This window comes from Chiloscyllium plagiosum, chromosome 15 (assembly GCF_004010195.1).
Source record: "Chiloscyllium plagiosum isolate BGI_BamShark_2017 chromosome 15, ASM401019v2, whole genome shotgun sequence".
NCBI lineage: Eukaryota > Metazoa > Chordata > Chondrichthyes > Orectolobiformes > Hemiscylliidae > Chiloscyllium > Chiloscyllium plagiosum.
In genome coordinates this window covers 11,836,740-11,854,184 of record NC_057724.1, presented here as the reverse complement: position 1 = coordinate 11,854,184, position 17,445 = coordinate 11,836,740, and the positions used below count along the sequence as shown (strand labels likewise).

Genomic DNA, 17,445 nt, shown 5'->3' with positions numbered 1-17,445 from the left:
ACAGGGCTCCCTGAACAAAGTACAGATTTGAAAACACTAAAATGCACTTTCTTAAACTAAGGAGGCCTTCCTGTCTTTGATGAGTTTGCTCTGCCATTTTGTCTCTTCAATTCAGCACTCAGACAGAGATAAGCTTCTGTGTCATCAACGTTCCTTATTGGTCATGAATACCATTGAGCAGAGACCTGCTACTACAGGCCTCTATTTCTTAAAGGAACTGTCCAAAGTGAGTCAGGTCTAGGAAAGGCAATTGTGGTAAATTGAGTGAAACAGAAGCATAAAAGGGAAAATAAAAGGCAAGAAAACAAAACAAGAGGACAGACCAAGCAAACCCTAGACTTATTTTATTAAAAACCCTTCAATAAAACAAAGTTAAACACTTATTAATGGATTGAACAGCTAATGATACCTTTGCTGATATACAGCTATTCAAGCAATGTGTGCAGTTTTGTTTCACTGATTAAGCAGTAAATGATCCCAGGAAAGGATTTATGAAGAACTTCCCAGCCATCAACAAGGAAGGGGTTTCACCCAATGAATACATCCGGTCTTCCTATGGATGATCAAGAGTTCTAGAAGGTGCTCTGAGAATAGTTCAAGGTAAGAACTGTCTTCAGGATTAACAGATTGCAACTTGAGTCAAAATAAAACTGTAAGAAGCTAATGACAAGTTTTTTTTCACCAGATGGGGCATCCAAAGCGTATAGGCCTGATTTCTCAGAAAGACTCACTTCAAAGCATCTCATTTCTGCATTGATTTTAAGATTTGAAGGACCTGCTGACCAAAAAAGGGGGCAATATCATTGACTTATTGCTTGAAGATGAATGCAAGCCATTTTGATATAGTGACAGGCCAACAACGATTACGTGCTATAGTTGCAGCCAACAATATTGATATAGTCAGCAAAGCGCTCCAAACCAATGAAATCTGTCACAGACGTGGCTGATCACGCTCATCCTAAATCCAGTCAAGTGGTTCTTTACATTTGATACCATCACAACATGAGCTGAAAGAAAATAAAAACACATTGCTAAAACACACAGTCAACTGAACAAAAGACACATTTCAGAAGATGACCAAGCTTTCCATACTGTTAACTTCACATATCATGCTAACAGTGTAGGGTGATCGGAAGATTTTATGATCATTGACATCATATGTTCTGGAAAGGCAGGTCAATACACCCTAAAATCTAGGATCTACACAGGAGCCAGTACTAACATATTACCATTATGCATTCTGAAAGGCACGTGCCTCAGGAATTGGAGCTTCATAATAAAACTTAACAGAAACTGTCGCCCAGATCATAACAGATCACCAATTCTGTGCATTGGCTAAATCACACTGAAAGGTTAATATGTAAAGTCATCTTGGCTACCTGTAAACTTCCAACTAGTAGCTACTGAAGTTTCACCAGTGTCAGAACTACAAATATGCACATATCTCAGTGTAGTTGTAATACTCGAGGATTCAAACAACACCCACTTTGGTGGAATGGACCAGGATTGATGCAATGGAATGAATCAGTGATCTAACCAGCTGTACACAGACCATTTCAACGTGATTGGCAGTTTAAGAGTGATGCAATATTGCATCACAACATACAGCATGTACATTCAGGAGAAGTTGTGAGTGGAACTGAGTGAGATGGAGTGAAGTATCATTCAAGAGGTCAGCCATGACAAAGATTGCTATGGCTGCAGCACATGCATCATGTTTTCACTTAAGAGCTGTTCACAAAAGATGCCAACACACACCAGATCCTGGAGCCAGATAATTTTCCAAGTTAGATGCAAAGCATTTCTACCGGTCCAGCCATGTAACGAAGCTCATGACTTTTGGGATACTATTTGGATGGTGCTGTTCCTAATGGATACCAGAGTACTCAAGGATGTATTCTTACAGTGGGTGGACAGAATTATTAAAATGTACTTGACTGTGTTTGCATAGCTGAATAGATCCAAGGTTTATAGCTCTCATACTCCATCTTAACAGGGGCGACATGAAGCATGTCATGCCAATGGAAGCATGCTACAGTTTGGAATCAAAAGGTTTGATATTAGCCCAGACCTGAATTGCCTGTGTCCATGATATCATTTTAGATTAGGAGTTGTAAGAAGTATCTGTTGAATCCTTCACTATCACATTATTCATGTCTATATCTTATGTTATGGGAGCTTGCATAAGCATTGCCACATAGAGTCATAGAACCTTCCCTTTCTTATAATAGGGCAATCAGAACTGGACACAGCTCTCCAGAAGAGGCTTCACCAACATCTTGTACAACCTCAACAAAAACATCCCAATTCCTTTACTCAAAGGTCTGAGCAATGCAGGCAACTGTGCTAAATACCTTCTTAACTGCCCTGTCTATCTGTGATGCAAACTTCAAAGAATTATGTACCTAAATCTCTAGGTCTCTCTGTTCTACAATGTTACCCAAGGCCCTACTTTTAATTGTATAAGTCCTGCCCTTGATTGTTTTGCCAAAATGTGATACCTTGCATTTATCTAAATTAAACTCCATCTGCCACTCTTCAGCCCATTGACCCAATTGATCAAGATCTCTTAGTAATCTTAGATATCAGTTACAAAATGCTGCAGGAAGCAAAACCTATATCATGGCAGCAGATCAGTGATTGCAAGGGGTCTTCTTTGGTGTTTCTTACTAGAAAAAGAGACATGGGCCTCGAAAAGTTAATGCTGTCTCTGCCTGCACTCATGCTGAGTTTCTCCAGCACTTTGTTTTAAGTACAGTAGTAGTAATATTCTGTTTCACATCCCTCGATCACCTGAATGAGCACCCAGCCAGGAAAAGTAACAGCAAAGGCGAGAAAGATCGCCTTTGAGATGGAATGCGAAGCATTCATGTTAAATGGACTCATGTGTCCAGGTTAATCAATGCTTGAATTTTCAGTGTGACTCCCTCACTTTAAGAGCAGACTGGCCTTTTCTGCGCAGAGCTGAAAAATCTTGAGATGTGATGGATATAATGGATGGAACAAGAGACATGCCATGGTCAGCTGCTAACAGCAGTAAATGTTGCCATGGTGACAGTGGGCACTTGTGCTTCCATAATCGCTGGTAAAATGTACAGCACCTTTTAGGTTCTGAGACATGGGCTGAGAGCAGTTTCCAATTACTATGAGTAAATTCCCTGTTCACTGCCACAGTCAGGCTCCTGCTGAAATCTCTGGAGAAAGCGCACATCTCGGTCAGTTGCTAAGCAGCTGTCAGTTTGAAGGCTCATTAACAATTATTTAATTTAAGAAGTAGTGGGCCTCATTAAGCAAACAGAATATTCAGGGAAGCTATGATTGTCTTCACCAGAGAGGAAGCTAAAAATACCAGCAGCCGGTGGATACTGCTGCAGCTTTCCCTCTGGTTCCTGTCCCATCTTAGCCACCCATCTCCATGGCAACTAGGAACATAAACTAGGGTCGATAAAGCTGCAGAAAGACGTGACTTGGGTCTTATCGCCGAGGCTGGGGGTGCATCCCAATCCCCCGATGGTCCAAGGGCAGCGTGCCAGTCTACATCACTATGTAATCGCACAGCTCACCTGCCTGTGCTTTAACCCACCAGCAGGAACATTGACCTTTGCAGAGCTGTAAATCAGAAAACGGTGTGATGATTGAAAACTAGGAAACAGTAGCAACCCGAACTGGGATCTGCATCATAATCATTGAGCAGTTTGATCTTGCTTTGAGCAAGAGACACAGGTATTCGGACAAGAGCTGAACGGCTAGGAGTGAAGAAAAGAAAAATTGCAATTATGTAGCACCGTTCATGACAAGCTCTGTTCCAAATCCAGTGATTTTTTTTTAACTCATTCATTGGATGTGAGTGATGCTGGCTAGGTCATCGCTAAATGCCCTGAAAAAGCTGGTGGCAACTGCTTTCTTGAATTGCTACAGCTTTCACATTGTTTTGAATGTTAGTTACTGTTGTTATGTAGGGATTGGGCTGCTACTTTTACACACAGCAATAAAGTAATGATCACGAAATGATTTTAATGATTTTCATTGAGGGCTAAATTTTGGCCAAGACAACGTGGACATTTGTCATCTTCAAAATGGCATTAGGTTGTTACACTCAACTAGCAGTCTGGCATTATAGCAGCTGAAGTCACTAAGAGCTGAGAGAGACAATGACAGCCTTCAATGACATGTAAGAGGCCTGTGAGTAAGAGTAACACTTCTTTGAGATGGCTGGCTTGGCTGACATTACTATACTTACCCATTTCCTCAATTTTGAGGCAAGGAAAGCAACCAATATGTTAAAATGCCCGAATCCCTCTCTGCAGAGGCTGACTGACCTACTGAATGTTTCCAGAATCTTCTCTTTGCAATTCCAATTTTCAACATCCACTGCCTTCCAAAGCACTGATTTAAATAGCTGGCATGGTGGCTCAGTGGTTAGCACTACTGCCTCACGGTGCCAGGGACCCGGTTTCAATCCCTGCCTTGGACAACTGTCTGTGTGGAGTTTGCACATTCTCCCATGTCTATGAGGGTTTCCTCTGGGTGCTCTGGTTTCCTCCCACAGGCCAAAATGTGCAGGTTAGGTGAACTGGCTATGCTAAATTGCCCGTAGTGTTAGGTGCATTAGTCAGGGGTGAATGTAGTGGAATGGATCTGGGTGGGTTGCTCTTCGGAGGGTCATTGTGGACTTGTTGGGCCGAAGGGCCTGTTTCCACAATGTGGGGAATCTAATCTAAATCTGACAAGAAAACCAAAATGGGCAGGAGTAATTGATACCAATGTATTTGAACAGCCATGGTTTTGTTTTCAAGAGCCTCTCAGTTTCAGATGTGAAGTTGTATACAAACAGCTTCAGTTTTATACTTATCTGGAGAATAAATTTATTTGGTCATAGAGTCATAGAGATGTATAGCATGGAAAAAGACCTTTCAGTCCAATTCGTCCATGCCGACTAGACATCCCAACCCAATCTAGTCCCATTTGTCAGCATTTGGCCCATTTCGCTCTAAACCTTTCCTATTCATGCACCTATCCAGATTGTAAGATATTCGTACACTTCGTCCCTTTCAATCTCATTTGTGCTGTCAGTGATGTTATTTTGAGTTTCACAATTCACACGAGAACTGAATTGTCTTTGTTTTTCAGGATTTCATCTCTACATCAAACTACCCTCGATCGTACCTGAAAGTTGCCTGCTTATAATAGTGGGCCTGATAATGGGAGGAATAATCTATGGAGTGAATGAGAGATCTGCACCAGTTATGAGCACAGATGCCTTTTTTCTCTACCTGCTGCCACCAATTGTACTGGATGCAGGCTACTTCATGCCTAGCCGGCCCTTCTTTGAGAACATTGGGACAATCCTTTGGTACGCGGTGGTGGGCACCATGTGGAACGTTTTTGGAATTGGCTTGTCCCTTTACGGAATTTGCCAGATTGAATCCTTCGGCCTAAAGGACATTTCCCTGCTCTACAACCTGCTGTTCGGCAGCTTGATCGCTGCTGTGGATCCAGTGGCGGTCCTGTCCGTGTTTGAGGAGATTCATGTGAATGAGCAGCTGCACATCCTGGTTTTTGGCGAATCACTTCTCAATGATGCTGTCACTGTGGTAAGTAGTCCCGTGTGTGATCGGCTCCAGAGCATATTTCAACAACAGATCAGGTGAGTGATATTTCACCCTATCCACCTACCCCCGGAATCCTTGAATTCATACCTCTGAGTTGCAAAAAAAAATCACTTTTTTAGACTAACGGTTGTCCAGCTGAAATAAAAAAAAAATCAGTGAAATGTACAACACCAAAGAAAGCCATTCAGCACATTGTTTGATAGAGCTTTGTTTTGCACTCCCCTCCTTTCCTGATAAGCTGGTTGTTAACATATATGGGTTTTGAGCACTTAGAAATAGAGGCCAAGGAGTTGAAAGCAAAAAGCCAGGGACCAATGTGAATTACTAGGTGGCCCCAGTTCTGGTCACTCCTGGGCAACTCAACAGGAACAATGCAAAATGGAATCCATTCAGTTTTGAAGAAAAGTCACACTAATTCTCATTCTGTCTTTCACAAATGCTGCAGAGTTTCTCAAGCACTTACTGTTTCTCTTTAATTTCCTATTTCCAGCATCTACACTATTCTGCTTTCATGCTGATTCCTGGACAGAAAACTGTCTCTCTTCCTGATACAGTTATTTAACGGGATCAGTTTTCATCATGTTTTGAGAAGGAGGGGTGTAGACCAGGGAAGTTCGGAATGGGGATGTTTTCCTTCTCTCTGCTCTGGATATTTTACCAAGGATTTTAAAGCGGTGATTTTAAAACTTTAAGTCTGCAATCACACATAATGTGTTGTTAGCCACTAGCAGTCTCCATTAGCAGCTATTCACACTCCCAACCAGATTGTTATCAACTCCTTTGTCTGTCCAGCTGTTCTCTCTCTATGGGATCTATTCCCTAACTATTGTTTACTCCTTACCCCCTACCTTCTGCATATAAACTGACATTTTCCTAGCTGCTATCAGTTCTGAGGAAGGGTCACTGAACCTGAAATGTTGATTTCTTTCCACAGATACTGCTAGACCTGCTGAGCGTTTCCAGCAAATTCTATTTTTGCTTTGCTGCTGTCAGAGAAACTTCACCAAGGGAATAGTTTTCTCTCTACTGTACTGAAACCTCTTATTATCATAAGCCACCTTTAATCCTCCCTTATTCCAAATAACAGAAGTTGTCATCCCATTCCATCTACTCTTTGACGTTTGTGGAAAAGATAGTCCAAATCATAAGTAGCTTTGCAAAGAATTGATCTAAATGACTTGCATTTATATAGCGCCTTTACCATAATATAATATACTATTCTGAGGTGATTCACAGGAACATTATAAAGTAAAAACCCTGGCACAAGGGACATCAGGCGATACTTGGATAGATAAACAAAAGCCTGGTCGATAAACTTTGTTTCAAGTAGGATCTTAAAGGTGGAGAGGGAGATAGTGATTAGGAGTGGCCTGGAGAGGGAACCCGGAGCTAGAATCTTGGCAAGAATTTCTCCCCTAATGGCATTGTGAGTCTAACTACAGCACAGCGTGGGAGTGTGTATGGAACAAGCTGCCAGAGGAAGTGGTGGACGAGAGAGCAATTACAGCATTTAAAAGGCATCTGGATGGGTATATGAATAGGAAGGGTTTAGAGGGCTGGCAAATGGATTTAGGATAGATTGGGATGTCTGGTCAGTTTGGATGAGTTGGACCGAGGGCTCTGTTTCCATATTTATAACTCTATGACTGTATGAGTCTATGACAAGGATCGCAGTGGTTCAAGAAGGCAGCCCTCCTTCACCTTCTCAAGGGCAACAAGGAAGGGGTAATAAATTTGGGCCCAGCCAGCATTGCTTGCATCCTGCAAATCAATAAAAATAAAGCTGAGAGCAGGGTAATTAAAATCAGGGATATACAAAAAACCAGAACTGGACAGAAAATTGTAGAGATTTATGGAGAAGTCGTATAAGTAGGAAAGAGAGAGGCCATGGACAGATTTGAGAACAAGGGTAAATTTTCAAACTGGTGTGTTACCAGACTGGAGTGGGACCCAAACCTAGGTCCAATGTGTAGATTAGCAAGAACTGGCTGATGGCACACAGGACTTGGTGCAAGTTATGATGTGGATGACAAGGTTTTAAATGAGCTGAAGTTTAGGGTGGAAGACAGTCAGGTGTGCAGTGGAACAGTCAAGTCCAGAAGGATCAAAGGCAAGGATGAGGTGAATAAACTTTTGCCTACTCTATGAACATATGGAGCAGAGGTTGTTAATGCCACAGGATAAACAGCAGTCTCGCTTGGTCATTGGGTAGATATTTGGCCAGAGCTTACCTCAAGGTCAAAAATTACACTGAGTATGGTTCAGCCCTGAGAGCTGCCAGGCGATGTGTGGGGTTGATAGCCAGGGAAGAGAGTTTCAGAGAAGGATCGATGACTTATGTCTTTGTTAATACTCAGTTGAAAGAAATTTCTACACATAGAGCACACAGTATGTCTGATTCTGGTGTAGTTACAAGCATCTGTATCATTCTATAGATTTCCACGTAATGGTTTTTTTTTGGCTGCCTGTGCACTAAAAGCATCTGCAGTAATTCATCTACTGGAAAACAAGCTGCCATTTTCTCAAGATTGTAATTAGCTTATTGTTCTGTTTTAGTATCTGACAACTTTTACATCCAATGGGAAGTAAAGTGCATCCCAATCACTGGGGGCACATTTGGCTGCAAAAAATAGTAGGTGGTATTTTTATATGACACTATTTTTAGCTAAAAATGTGTTGCTGGAAAAGCGCAGCAGGTCAGGCAGCATCCAGGGAACAGGAGAATCGACGTTTCGGGCATAAGCCCTTCTTCAGGAATGAGGAAAGTTTGTCCAGCAGGCTAAGATAAAAGGTAGGGAGGAGTGACTTGGGGGAGGGGCGTCGGAAATGTGATAGGTGGAAAGAGGTCAAGGTGAGGGTGATAGGTCAGACTGGGGTGGGGGTGGATAGGTCAGGAAGAAGATTGCAGATTAGGAAGGCGGTGCTGAATTCGATGGATCCAGGTGGATGGGGTGTGTTGGAGGCGGGAGAAGGGGTCGTCAGAGGGTGGGCGAGAGTTCCAGGTGGATGGGGTGTGTTGGAGGCGGGAGAAGGGGTCGTCAGAGGGTGGGCGAGAGTTCCAGGTGGATGGGGTGTGTTGGAGGCGGGAGAAGGGGTCGTCAGAGGGTGGGCGAGAGTTCCAGGTGGATGGGGTGTGTTGGAGGCGGGAGAAGGGGTCGTCAGAGGGTGGGCGAGAGTTCCAGGTGGATGGGGTGTGTTGGAGGCGGGAGAAGGGGTCGTCAGAGGGTGGGCGAGAGTTCCAGGTGGATGGGGTGTGTTGGAGGCGGGAGAAGGGGTCGTCAGAGGGTGGGCGAGAGTTCCAGGTGGATGGGGTGTGTTGGAGGCGGGAGAAGGGGTCGTCAGAGGGTGGGCGAGAGTTCCAGGTGGATGGGGTGTGTTGGAGGCGGGAGAAGGGGTCGTCAGAGGGTGGGCGAGAGTTCCAGGTGGATGGGGTGTGTTGGAGGCGGGAGAAGGGGTCGTCAGAGGGTGGGCGAGAGTTCCAGGTGGATGGGGTGTGTTGGAGGCGGGAGAAGGGGTCGTCAGAGGGTGGGCGAGAGTTCCAGGTGGATGGGGTGTGTTGGAGGCGGGAGAAGGGGTCGTCAGAGGGTGGGCGAGAGTTCCAGGTGGATGGGGTGTGTTGGAGGCGGGAGAAGGGGTCGTCAGAGGGTGGGCGAGAGTTCCAGGTGGATGGGGTGTGTTGGAGGCGGGAGAAGGGGTCGTCAGAGGGTGGGCGAGAGTTCCAGGTGGATGGGGTGTGTTGGAGGCGGGAGAAGGGGTCGTCAGAGGGTGGGCGAGAGTTCCAGGTGGATGGGGTGTGTTGGAGGCGGGAGAAGGGGTCGTCAGAGGGTGGGCGAGAGTTCCAGGTGGATGGGGTGTGTTGGAGGCGGGAGAAGGGGTCGTCAGAGGGTGGGCGAGAGTTCCAGGTGGATGGGGTGTGTTGGAGGCGGGAGAAGGGGTCGTCAGAGGGTGGGCGAGAGTTCCAGGTGGATGGGGTGTGTTGGAGGCGGGAGAAGGGGTCGTCAGAGGGTGGGCGAGAGTTCCAGGTGGATGGGGTGTGTTGGAGGCGGGAGAAGGGGTCGTCAGAGGGTGGGCGAGAGTTCCAGGTGGATGGGGTGTGTTGGAGGCGGGAGAAGGGGTCGTCAGAGGGTGGGCGAGAGTTCCAGGTGGATGGGGTGTGTTGGAGGCGGGAGAAGGGGTCGTCAGAGGGTGGGCGAGAGTTCCAGGTGGATGGGGTGTGTTGGAGGCGGGAGAAGGGGTCGTCAGAGGGTGGGCGAGAGTTCCAGGTGGATGGGGTGTGTTGGAGGCGGGAGAAGGGGTCGTCAGAGGGTGGGCGAGAGTTCCAGGTGGATGGGGTGTGTTGGAGGCGGGAGAAGGGGTCGTCAGAGGGTGGGCGAGAGTTCCAGGTGGATGGGGTGTGTTGGAGGCGGGAGAAGGGGTCGTCAGAGGGTGGGCGAGAGTTCCAGGTGGATGGGGTGTGTTGGAGGCGGGAGAAGGGGTCGTCAGAGGGTGGGCGAGAGTTCCAGGTGGATGGGGTGTGTTGGAGGCGGGAGAAGGGGTCGTCAGAGGGTGGGCGAGAGTTCCAGGTGGATGGGGTGTGTTGGAGGCGGGAGAAGGGGTCGTCAGAGGGTGGGCGAGAGTTCCAGGTGGATGGGGTGTGTTGGAGGCGGGAGAAGGGGTCGTCAGAGGGTGGGCGAGAGTTCCAGGTGGATGGGGTGTGTTGGAGGCGGGAGAAGGGGTCGTCAGAGGGTGGGCGAGAGTTCCAGGTGGATGGGGTGTGTTGGAGGCGGGAGAAGGGGTCGTCAGAGGGTGGGCGAGAGTTCCAGGTGGATGGGGTGTGTTGGAGGCGGGAGAAGGGGTCGTCAGAGGGTGGGCGAGAGTTCCAGGTGGATGGGGTGTGTTGGAGGCGGGAGAAGGGGTCGTCAGAGGGTGGGCGAGAGTTCCAGGTGGATGGGGTGTGTTGGAGGCGGGAGAAGGGGTCGTCAGAGGGTGGGCGAGAGTTCCAGGTGGATGGGGTGTGTTGGAGGCGGGAGAAGGGGTCGTCAGAGGGTGGGCGAGAGTTCCAGGTGGATGGGGTGTGTTGGAGGCGGGAGAAGGGGTCGTCAGAGGGTGGGCGAGAGTTCCAGGTGGATGGGGTGTGTTGGAGGCGGGAGAAGGGGTCGTCAGAGGGTGGGCGAGAGTTCCAGGTGGATGGGGTGTGTTGGAGGCGGGAGAAGGGGTCGTCAGAGGGTGGGCGAGAGTTCCAGGTGGATGGGGTGTGTTGGAGGCGGGAGAAGGGGTCGTCAGAGGGTGGGCGAGAGTTCCAGGTGGATGGGGTGTGTTGGAGGCGGGAGAAGGGGTCGTCAGAGGGTGGGCGAGAGTTCCAGGTGGATGGGGTGTGTTGGAGGCGGGAGAAGGGGTCGTCAGAGGGTGGGCGAGAGTTCCAGGTGGATGGGGTGTGTTGGAGGCGGGAGAAGGGGTCGTCAGAGGGTGGGCGAGAGTTCCAGGTGGATGGGGTGTGTTGGAGGCTATTTTTAGCTACTTTAACAGCCAAGCCCTGGACATTATCCAATTCTGTGCTGAATTAATTACATTAGTCAGGAGAGCAAATACTGCAACTGGACCTCAGCATCACGTGATTGAAAAAAGGTGAGAGAAATATGCCCATTACAATGCTTCTGATTGTCTCTGACCTTTGGTGGAAACTATGAATCAATAATGTTTGGTGAGGGCCTGATTAGTGGGTCATTAATCCTCATTGTAAAGCAGTTTCAAGAAAATGGCCCAGATTATGCATTAAGTATAATGGTGAGGCTGTTGGGCATCAGTGCTGTTAAAATACTTAATTGAACAGTGATTTCTGGTGACTGAGTATGTAAGCAGCTACATGGGAAATCAGCAATTCGTTATTCAAATTCTCTTGCTTATCAAGATATTTTGCTAATGCAATCTCTCATTGAGAATCTTGGCATTTGATTTTATGAAACAGTGTAAAGTTGCTATGAAATAATATGCAGAAAAAACAGCAAAAAAAAGTTAGGGCTTACCAATTCCAGTTTAATTGAATTTTTAATCAAAGAACCCCACAATGTGGAAGAAGGCTCTTCAGCCCATTGACCCTCTTAAGAGCATCCCACCCTGACACCCTATCCCTGTAACTGTATTTTCCCTGGCCAATCCACCTAACCTGTGCGGCCGGATGGGCCGCTCAAAATGATGGATTTACAAAAATGGACATAAATGAGGCATGCTGGGAAATTGAGACAGGCCTTGGCCAAAAGTGACTGCACGCAAAGACTCTAGATCGAACATGCTGCAGAATGCAGACAGGCTGCAGCTGCAGACAGACAGTATGTAATTGACCCAGCTGCAGACAATACAATATACACTTGAGTTTGAATGGAACAGAATTGACCTGAAAGGCATCCCCAGGACAATCAGAAACATCAAGTTGTTTACCAGACACAGAGGTGCCTCACATCCTTATTTGGAGAGGGCTACCTGACCTACGTGTGCCCAACACCTCCAGGAATGGATGCCCAGGGACCACCCTGCCATCAACACATCAACGCCTCGTTGGGTCCGATCGATCAGGGTGATCGAGCCCTGATCGCTGTATTGGTGGACATCGAAGACTCTTCCAAAAGGATGCGTGGACCTCTAAGTACAAGAATCGCCGCAACACCACCACCCTCAGGGCGGTAACTCGAGACTAACTATCATGAAGAGAAGACACCCCTGGGACCACCGGGAAAAGATGACCAGACGACCAGCACCACGTGGATCAAGGCCAAGACTAGTGTCGTGGTATTTGATTATCCAGAGTTAAGTCAAAACACAAGGTAGTTGATAAGATTTAAAGTGTAAATTGTTAGGTTGTTGTGTATTTTGTTGCTATAACATTTATAGTGTTAAATAAATAAATATTATTGTTTATTATTATTAAGAGTTGACTCTTAGTTTCTTTACTAGATATAAGAGTTAAAACCCTGTGGGGTATGGTCAACGCCTGCACATCTTTGGAAGGAAACTAGAACACCCAGAGGAAACCCATGCAGAATGTGCAAACTCCACACAGATAGTTGCCCGGGGGATGGAACTGAACCCAGGTCCCTGGCTCTGTGAAGCAGCAGTGCTAACCACTGATCCACCCTTTAATTTGTGGCCAGTCTTAATTATTGCCTAAAAATCACCCTTGAACAAAAAAAAATGCAAGTGTGAATTATTAGTCCTTGAGATTTTACTTGTTGTTGGAGATTTTTAAAAAAACATATCAATAAAAAGACTATTTGCACACGTTTTACTCATTTATTTTGTTCAATTTTTGTCTCAACTTTTTTCCCTCTTAATTTTGCTTTCTGCACATGATTTGCATTGAATTAACCATTCAAACATTCAAACAGACAATGTGCAGCTCAGTGATGATTCATCAATATGATAAAGGAGATGATGTTGCTTGTCCTTCTTATATCAGCTCAAAGTGCCCTGTTGTGGGCGGTGTGCTGAAATATATTGATGCAAGTTCTGGTGCAAAAGCCCCTAAAAAATCGAGAAAATGATGGTTTAATAGACACTGGCAGTTTCTGTTCATCGCAGATAGCAAAATGCAAAAGAAATTGTAACCTTGAAGCACAACTCCTACAGCAAGGTATTTGAAAGCTGCTAGCACCCCAGAGATGGCATCTTTTGCAGAAGTTGAAGTGAAAAGGAGGGGAGTGAAAACATCTTATGTGTACAGTTGTTTTCTGGTCTTTCAATGCTGTGCTGTACCTTTCCAATCCATCTCAAGGAAGAGATGGATCAATAAAATGTCCAGCATCCTGTTATACACAAGATTAACACAACTGGCAGAATTGGTGTATCAAGAGATTCCTCAAGTGACAGATCACCTCAAGCATACTAAGCTTTTAGAAATGATTTAGAGGATTATCTCTTGAAATGTGCAAGTTTTCAATAGTCAGGATTTTGCCAATTTGATTGAATGGTTCCACCAAGAGAATTTAACAAAAGCACTTGATCGTTCATTTTGAAGAGGCCTTGTAAGATGTCCAAATGAAAGGGGATCCAGAAGTTTGAAAGCAATATGATCGCGGTCTGGGATTTTGTAATGCTGCCTTCAGTAAGTTAAAAATCACACAACACCAGGTTATAGTCCAACAGGTTTAATTGGAAGCACACTAGCTTTCGGAGCGACGCTCCTTCATCTCCGAATCATGCCTTCAGTAAGAGCCACCTTGGGTGACAGTATAACGTTTCTTATTTTCCTTCAGTTTGTAAGTTGGTCTTTTTTCAAATTGGTGAACACATGATTTGGGAGTTGGGGAATGGATGACCATTTGAAATTGTAATTGCAACCATTCATAGCCTTGATCTGAATATCAAAATAATGGAAAATGAACAAAACTCTATGCATTTAAAAATACTGAAGTTTCTTGTTTCATCGTGGCCCAGAAATCTCTAAGTTATACCAGCGAATGAACACTCAACATTCTGATGCAGCGTTCCCCTATCCACTCACTATGTTTATGGAGGAAGCTGTTAACACATCTCTTGGAAATGGAGTAATGCCACAGCACCTAGTGGAATGTTACATTATGAACCGAATATTCATTATAACCAATGATCATTTCTAACCTCCAAATTATAACACTACTCATCCCATCCATCATGAATGTGCAAGAAGGTATGATGTTGCTTGATCAAGTCTGTAGCATCACAGAAACTTAGCCAGCATTGTGTTACTTGTGTCTTATTTTAGGTGCTTCACATATCATGGTCAACCATAGCCTGAGTGCAGAAGGACTCACTGTATCAAAATAATATAGTGTACCTGAAGGGCACGGTAGCTCAGCGGTTAGCACTGCTGCCTCACAGCGCCAGGGATCCGGGTTCAATTCCTGCCTTGGGTAACTTTCTGTGTAGAGTTTGCACATTCTCCCTGTGTCTGCGTGGGTTTCCTCCAGGTTAGGTGAATTGGCCGTGCTAAATTGTCTGTAGTGTTAGGTGTAGGGGAATGGGTCTGGGTGGGTTGCTCTTCAGAGGGTTGGTGCGGGCTGAAGGGCCTGTTTCCACACCGTAGGGGATCTAATCAAAAGCAGCTATCAGACCTCTGAAGTTATAGAACAAGGGAATTTGAGCTGATTAAAGAAATACTTTTAATTTGATTTATTGTTGTCACAACTACCTGAGTACAGTGAAAACTTTTGTTTTGCGTGCAGTCCAGGCAGATCATAACGCAAAAGGACATACAGAATTGTAGGGTATTTATATAAAGCGAATCATACAAGGTTATGGCTGCACAGGAGGTGCACAAAAGCAGGGTCAACGTTAGATTTGAAATTAGAAAGGTCTGGTCAGCCTGCCTGATAAAAGTGGGAGCCTGTTAGTACATGTGTTCAATCTTCTGCCTGAGGGAAGAATTTAGAAGAGAGTATTACACGTGTAATATTTGTAGCCACAGCAGAGTTGAATCACACATCAGGAGAGGCTCTTGCCCGAAACGTTGATTCTCCTGCTCCTCAGATGCTGCCTGACCTGCCGTGCTTTTCCAGCACCACACTCTCGACTTGAATCACAGATCAGTCAAACAATCCCTATAGTGCAGAAGCAGGACAACTGGACCATTGAGTCTGCATTGACCCTCCGAAAAGCAACCCACGCAGACCCAGCCCTCTACCCCCTAACCCTGCATTTCCCATAGCTAGTCCACATAGCCTGCACAGTTTTGGACTGTGGGAGGAAACCAAGAGCACCCAGATGAAGCCCATGCAGACGCAGGGAGAACATGCAAATTCTATACCCATGGGTAGAATCAAACTGGCTCCCTGGCGCCGTGAAGACAGCAATGCTAACCACGGAGCCACCATGCTGCCCAATATCAGTCATTATCTAATAATATAGTGGAACAGGCTATAATGAGTGATTATTCCTATACCTATGCTCAGTTATAAAGAATGGTCCCTTAACCCAAATTCCCAAGAATACTTGCTGCCTTGGATGCTGACAATGCTTTTATCAAGAAAATTGGCAGGAACTGTGACCTATGAAAATAAAGAAATGTTGAAACATCATTACTACCTGGAACACAATATAGAAAGGACCCTTCACAAACAATATGTGAATATTGAGAAATCATGTGCTAACTACTGAAACAAGCTTCGTCGAGTCAACAAATTGATGTAGGTTACTTTTAGTACTCATCTGTCTCAGTGGCTTTAAATCATTAAAATGTATTTTTTGTGGCATGCTGTAATCGTATTTTCTGAGGCGTTTTACAACCAATGGATTTTGGTTAGCCTGCTGTAGGCCACAACACAATTTGTAATTAAAAATTACATTTTGGGAGTCCTTGGCTTCTCTGTTGGTCATTTGATGTTTCGAACACCACAAAATGGCTGAGGAGGGTTGCTCTTTACTGATTTGAGAATAGAGCAACCGACAGTGCATTATACAAAGCTCCAGAGATTCAGGCAGGAACAAGACATCTTTATTTTTATCAATTGGGCCAGCATCTCTTGAGTTTTGAGTTTCTGATTTAATGTACAAATCTTGCGTCATCTGTCTTCTGTATTTTAGAGATTTGGAATGTCATATTCATATCAATAACATGGTGCCACGGTGTTTCAGAGCTACACCTAAAAACACTTCCAATATTAAAACCCAAGCTGGGCGAGTAGAAAGGGCAGTCCCATCAGCAAATTAAACTTTCTGATGGCCACCACTGGGCTACCCTCTCAAGGTGAGTCTCTTAATGATCTTGTCAATGCAGCAAAAAGATAAACAAACACCACCTTTATTTTCTCACTGTTAGAACACAGTTTTATCTGCATGCACATTAATATGTGAGCTAAGAACACACACATTAAGGACAGCACTTTCATTTCATTAATATGCACTTAGAATCATAGAGTCATACAGCAAGGAAACAGACTCTTCAGTCCAACCATTCAATGCCGACCGTGTTCCACCTTTGACACTATGAGAGGCTGGATAGGTTGGGACTTTTTTCCAATGGAGTATAGGAGGTTGAGGGGTGACATAATGGAGTTGACATAATCTAGTCCCACCTGCCTATGCTTGACCCATATCTGTATGAACATTTCTGATTCTACACTCCCTATATCTGCGTGGGTTTCCTCTGGGTGCTCCGGTTTCCTCCCACAGTCCAAAGATGCGCAGGTACGGTGGATTGGCCATGCTAAATTGCCCATAGTGTTCAGGGTGTGCAGGTTAGGTGGGTTAGCCATGGGGAATATAGGGTAGTGGGATGGATCTGTGTGGGATGCTCTTCAGAGGGTCGGTGTGGACCAGTTGGGCTGAATGGCATGTTTCCACACTATCTAAGTGTCTTTTAAATGTTGTAACTGTACCTGCATTCACCACTTTCTGTGCAAGTTAATTCCACACACAAATCACCCTTTGTGTAAAACAAAAATGCCCCTCATATCTTTTTAAATCTCTCTCCCCTCACCTATGCCCCCTAGTCTTGGAATCCCTTACCCTTGGGAAAAGACACCTGCCGTTCATCTTATCTATATCCCTCAGGATTTTATAAACCTCCATTATGTCACCCCTCAACCTCCTGTACTCCATTGGAAAAAAGTCCCAGCCTATCCAGCCTCTCATAGAGTCATAGAGACATAGAGATGTACAGAATGGAAACAGACCCTTCGGTCCATGCCGACCAGATATCCCAACCCAATCTAGTCCCACCTGCCAGTACCCAGCCCATATTCCTCCAAACCCTTCCTATTCATATACCCATCCAAATGCCTTTTAAATGTTGCAATTGTACCAGCCTCCACCACATCCTCTGGCAGCTCATTCCATACACACATCACCCTCTATGTGAAAAAGTTGCCCCATAGGTCTCTTTTAT

At 45.4% G+C, this 17,445-nt stretch overlaps 1 protein-coding gene across 1 annotated transcript in view; it reads left to right on the top strand.

Annotated features, from left to right (window-relative positions):
• LOC122557104 (sodium/hydrogen exchanger 2-like) overlaps nucleotides 1–17,445 on the top strand; it is a 159,592-nt gene that overhangs the window by 22,861 nt on the left and 119,286 nt on the right. Inside the window, exon 2 of the mRNA XM_043704423.1 lies at nucleotides 5,131–5,594. Coding sequence (XP_043560358.1) covers nucleotides 5,131–5,594 — 464 coding nt within the window. The remainder of the gene's footprint in view (nucleotides 1–5,130; nucleotides 5,595–17,445) is intronic.